Genomic DNA, 4,205 nt, shown 5'->3' with positions numbered 1-4,205 from the left:
CTAAGGGATTCCTTAGGATCCTGAACCACTCGATAAAAATCACTAGTGATCTTCTGAGCATTCTACTATAAGAAAATTGATTGTTAAACAAATTAACTAAGTGAGCAAATGAAGTAATAGAGTAAGGAGGAACGTTAAGGAGCCATTTTAAGGCTGATCCTGTGAGGGTTGAACCAAAACACTGGAACAGACAAGCTTCCTTTAAGTCTACGGGAAGTGGATGATCTCCATTCTTTCCTTATATTATACGAGATGATCCTCAGGATCTGTAGTCCCATCATAAGGCTTCATACTGGGCGGTTGGAAGCGCTTTGGGACCTTGGTGTTACAGGAGCTAATCTCGAGATTTTGTGGCTTGTGGGGGATACTTCTGCTATAGGTTGAGCTACTTCAGGCACACTCGAGATCATTTGTATTAATTGTTGAAGCTCCTTAGCCATGATCAGGATTAAACCTGTATCAAGTTCCATAGAGTTAGTAGTAAAGATATTATTATTAACAAAGTTACCAAGATCCTTTTATTAGGAGTAACAAAGGTTTCACTGGGATCTTGGTTTGTATGGGCTTGCTCTCTTGGAATTGCGCCCCAAGCGGGAACAAAGGTCGGTATCGAGGATCCAATCTTGCGGCAATTTGCTGAGGATCCAGTGTTATCAAAGTTCAGGATCTTGGGCTGAAAGATTGAGGGTGTTGCTTCTTTAGGCTTGTGGATTTATTCCCTCATTCTCTCCACTTCCTTGAGTATTGTCCTGTTATCCTCCTGCTGTTGAGTAACTTGCTGTTCCAGTCTCTTCATCATGGAAAATATTTCATTATTGGAAATCAGCACAGGAGGATCCTAAAGTCCTTGGGTAGCGACCAGAGAAGTGTTTTTATTTGGTGCCATAGTGGCTTTCTTGGGAGCTCCCCCTGGGGGTAGAGGAAGGTTTTTAGAGGAAATATAAGGAATGGAGGAAGAATATATGGTTGGTTGTGTAGACATGATTTTCCGAAAAGTTTTGAACACCACGGTCCCATGGTGGGCACCAAATTGTTTTAGTAAAAAAATCAACTAAGTAGAATCTAACCAAATTGTATGAGAGGTTGTAATGTTCGTGATAAATCAAGTAAGAAATGACAATCAAAGTGACACAAATGAGTTACAAGGAAAGCCCTTGATCCTTGATAGGATCTCCGACATAAAACTTTGGGAGGTAATAATGATCACCCGCCTTAATGATTTTATTGATATCAACATAAGGTCGGGGCCGGAACCGGCTATGTGGGGCGTATCCAGGAGTACGCATGACGTACTCTGCCTGGTTCCACTTTTACCAACTTTATGTTTTAATCCCTTAAGACAACTAACCCAACCACATATTTGACCATTCTAAGATGTCTTAACCCATAAAGTCGATGGATTTAAGCCTTTTCATGGCTAGGAAGGACCTTATGCATTAATCTTTAGCTTCTAACACACCCTAAGCTAATTTACTCATGCATGAGCCAAAAGGAATGATCAAGCAACCATTTATTATTTTATATGCTATTGTTATAGTGTGACCCTATGTATTTAGCCCAATAATATATAGTCGTGTTCCCCTTGTATTATATATATATATATATATATATATATATATATATATATATATATATATATATATATATATATATATATATATAGAGAGAGAGAGAGAGAGAGAGAGAGAGAGTTAGGTTCAAATGTTTTCACTATCTATTGTGTGTCCGTATGATTGATTCTGGACCAATCATTTTAGTTATTTTAAGAAAGTAATTAATGCATATTAAATGCTGAAGATGTAATTAATACCTATTATATCTTCAACATGTAATATGCATTAATTACTTTTTTAAAATAACTAAAATGATTGGTCCAGAATCAGTCATACGGGCACACAATAGATAGTGAAAACAAAATAACCTAACCCTATATATATATATATATATATATATATATATATATATATATATATATATATATATATATATATATATATATATATATATATGGGGTTAGGTTATTTTGTTTTCACTATTTATTGTGTGCATGTATGACTGATTCTGGACCAATCATTTTAGTTATTTTAAGAAAGTAATTAATGCATATTACATGTTGAAGATATAATAGATATTAATTACATCTTCAGCATTTAATATGCATTAATTACTTTCTTAAAATAACTAAAATGATTAGTCCAGAATCAATCATACAAACATACAATAAATAGTAAAAACATTTGAACCTAACTCTCTCTCTCTCTCTATATATATATATATATATATATATATATATATATATATATATATATATATATATATATATATATATATATATATATATATAATGCAAATATGAAATTATGGGAAATGTTGATTTAACAATTAATGACTATGTACACTAAAGTCTTTTAGGTATGATTTTAAATTTACAAAAATAGTCCCTGAAATATAAAAAAAATGTCAAAATATTATAGGGGCAAAACAAAGACATTTTGGTTACTTTATAGGGCCTTAATAAAACATTATAATGCGAGATATGAAAACCACCTGACCATTTTAATTCTTCCAAAAGTAGACCAAATATAAATTGGAGCAAGGCTCATAGATTTATTTGCAAACTATATCAATTATTCCAAAACTAGACCAAATATACAAATTGAAGCAAAGCTCATGGACCAAATTTATAATTTACTTTAAACATTATTGTGGTATAAAATATAAATAACAATAACTTAAAAAACAACTAAAATTCCACGCAACCTCCTAGAACCTTCCAAATCCCACCACCACCACCATGACCACCACCAATTTATTCTCCCCTTTCTTGTTTTTCTTTATCCCTACATTTCCGCCACCACCTAACCCTCCCTCAACACCTATATTTCTCCACCCTTCCTCACCGCCCACCTCCCCACAATTCAATCCATCCCCTCCCCTAATACCCCCATCTCCGTTTCTGATTCCGTACGTGGTTTCTGATTTCCAATCGCTTGTTTTTTGGGATTCTATTCCTTTTTAAAATTCTGGATCTGATTGTGTCTACCTTGTTTTCTAATATAGGTTCTGATAATCTCGTTTGATTGAGCGATTGGTTTGAATCTGAATCTGAATCGATCGCTCTCAAAAATTTCCCTTTAATTGTTTTGGATATTTGGCTGATCGGATAAGTTTCGGGAATATGGCCGAGGAACAGAAATGGCAGGAAGCAAGCAATCACGTGCTCTGTGCTAATAACTGTGGATTCTTCGGGAGTCCCACCACGCTCAATATGTGTTCAAAGTGCTACAAAGATCACTGCATGAAGGAACAGCAGATGTCGACGGCGAAGATCGCCGTCGAGAAGAGCCTCACGCATCCACAGCACGAATCGGAAACATCTCTAGCGGAATCTTCCTCATCCTCATCTTCCGCTGTAGCATCTGTTTCCGTTTTACCGGATCAGCCGATATCCAATCCGGTGGACGCCGATCTTGTGTCTCCGTCGTCTAACGACGTGAAACCGCAGCAACGGAATCGGTGTGGATCATGCAAGAAGCGTGTTGGGCTCACGGGGTTTACATGTAAATGTGGAACGACGTTCTGTGGGACCCACAGGTACCCGGAGAAGCACGACTGCTCGTATGATTTCAAGACGGTGGGGAAAGAGGCGATAGCGAAGGCGAATCCGGTGGTGAAGGCGGCGAAGCTGGAGAAGATTTGAGACGATCATAGCCGTTGGTTGATGTCGTTGATCGGACGGTCGATGGGTGATGATAATTGGGGGTTGGGTGGGTGTTGATTCATGATTGGGTCGGGTCAAGTTGATGGTTCGGGGCCCCTTTTTTATTAATTCCGAAGCTTGTGAAAACTTTGAATTTATGTGTAGTTGTCCTACTTTTTCATTTTTTTAAGAAAAAAAAAGGAAGAAAAAAAAATCGAAATTCATGTTCTATTATTTCCAAAGTATTGGTATTGGTTCAATTCTTTCCCCACATTACATTACAAATTTCGTTGAAACCTTTGGAAATCTGTATACATTAGTGCCTTTGTATATGGTATTAAAATTTAAAAGTTTAAGAGAAGTTGTCTTGTTGATATAATAAATTATTATTTTATTTTTATTTTTTATTTTTTTCAAACTTCAAAGGTTGTGTAGGTCGGTAGGCGTAGGTAGATTAGTGGGTGGAAAAAGTATACCTTTCCTTTTTCCAACAATGATTGATTCT

General features: G+C 36.0%; 1 protein-coding gene across 1 annotated transcript; it reads left to right on the top strand.

Moving 5' to 3' along the window:
* Positions 1-2,784: 2,784 nt before the first annotated feature.
* Positions 2,785-3,934, top strand: LOC111900754 (zinc finger A20 and AN1 domain-containing stress-associated protein 4). Its single transcript, XM_023896632.3, has 2 exons — positions 2,785-2,964; positions 3,061-3,934. Exon 2 carries the CDS (start codon positions 3,179-3,181, stop codon positions 3,698-3,700), a length of 522 nt encoding a protein of 173 aa, XP_023752400.1. The 5' UTR covers positions 2,785-2,964; positions 3,061-3,178; the 3' UTR covers positions 3,701-3,934.
* The last annotated feature ends 271 nt before the right edge of the window (positions 3,935-4,205 follow it).

This window comes from Lactuca sativa, chromosome 8 (assembly GCF_002870075.4).
Source record: "Lactuca sativa cultivar Salinas chromosome 8, Lsat_Salinas_v11, whole genome shotgun sequence".
Classification (NCBI taxonomy): domain Eukaryota; kingdom Viridiplantae; phylum Streptophyta; class Magnoliopsida; order Asterales; family Asteraceae; genus Lactuca; species Lactuca sativa.
Note: the sequence above shows the minus strand (reverse complement) of the source record. Positions and strands in the feature narration are given on the sequence as shown.

What these genes read in the sequence shown, in the direction of transcription:
- LOC111900754 (XM_023896632.3), top strand. Translation starts at nt 3,179, where the DNA reads ATGGCCGAGGAACAGAAATGGCAGGAAGCAAGCAATCACGTGCTCTGT.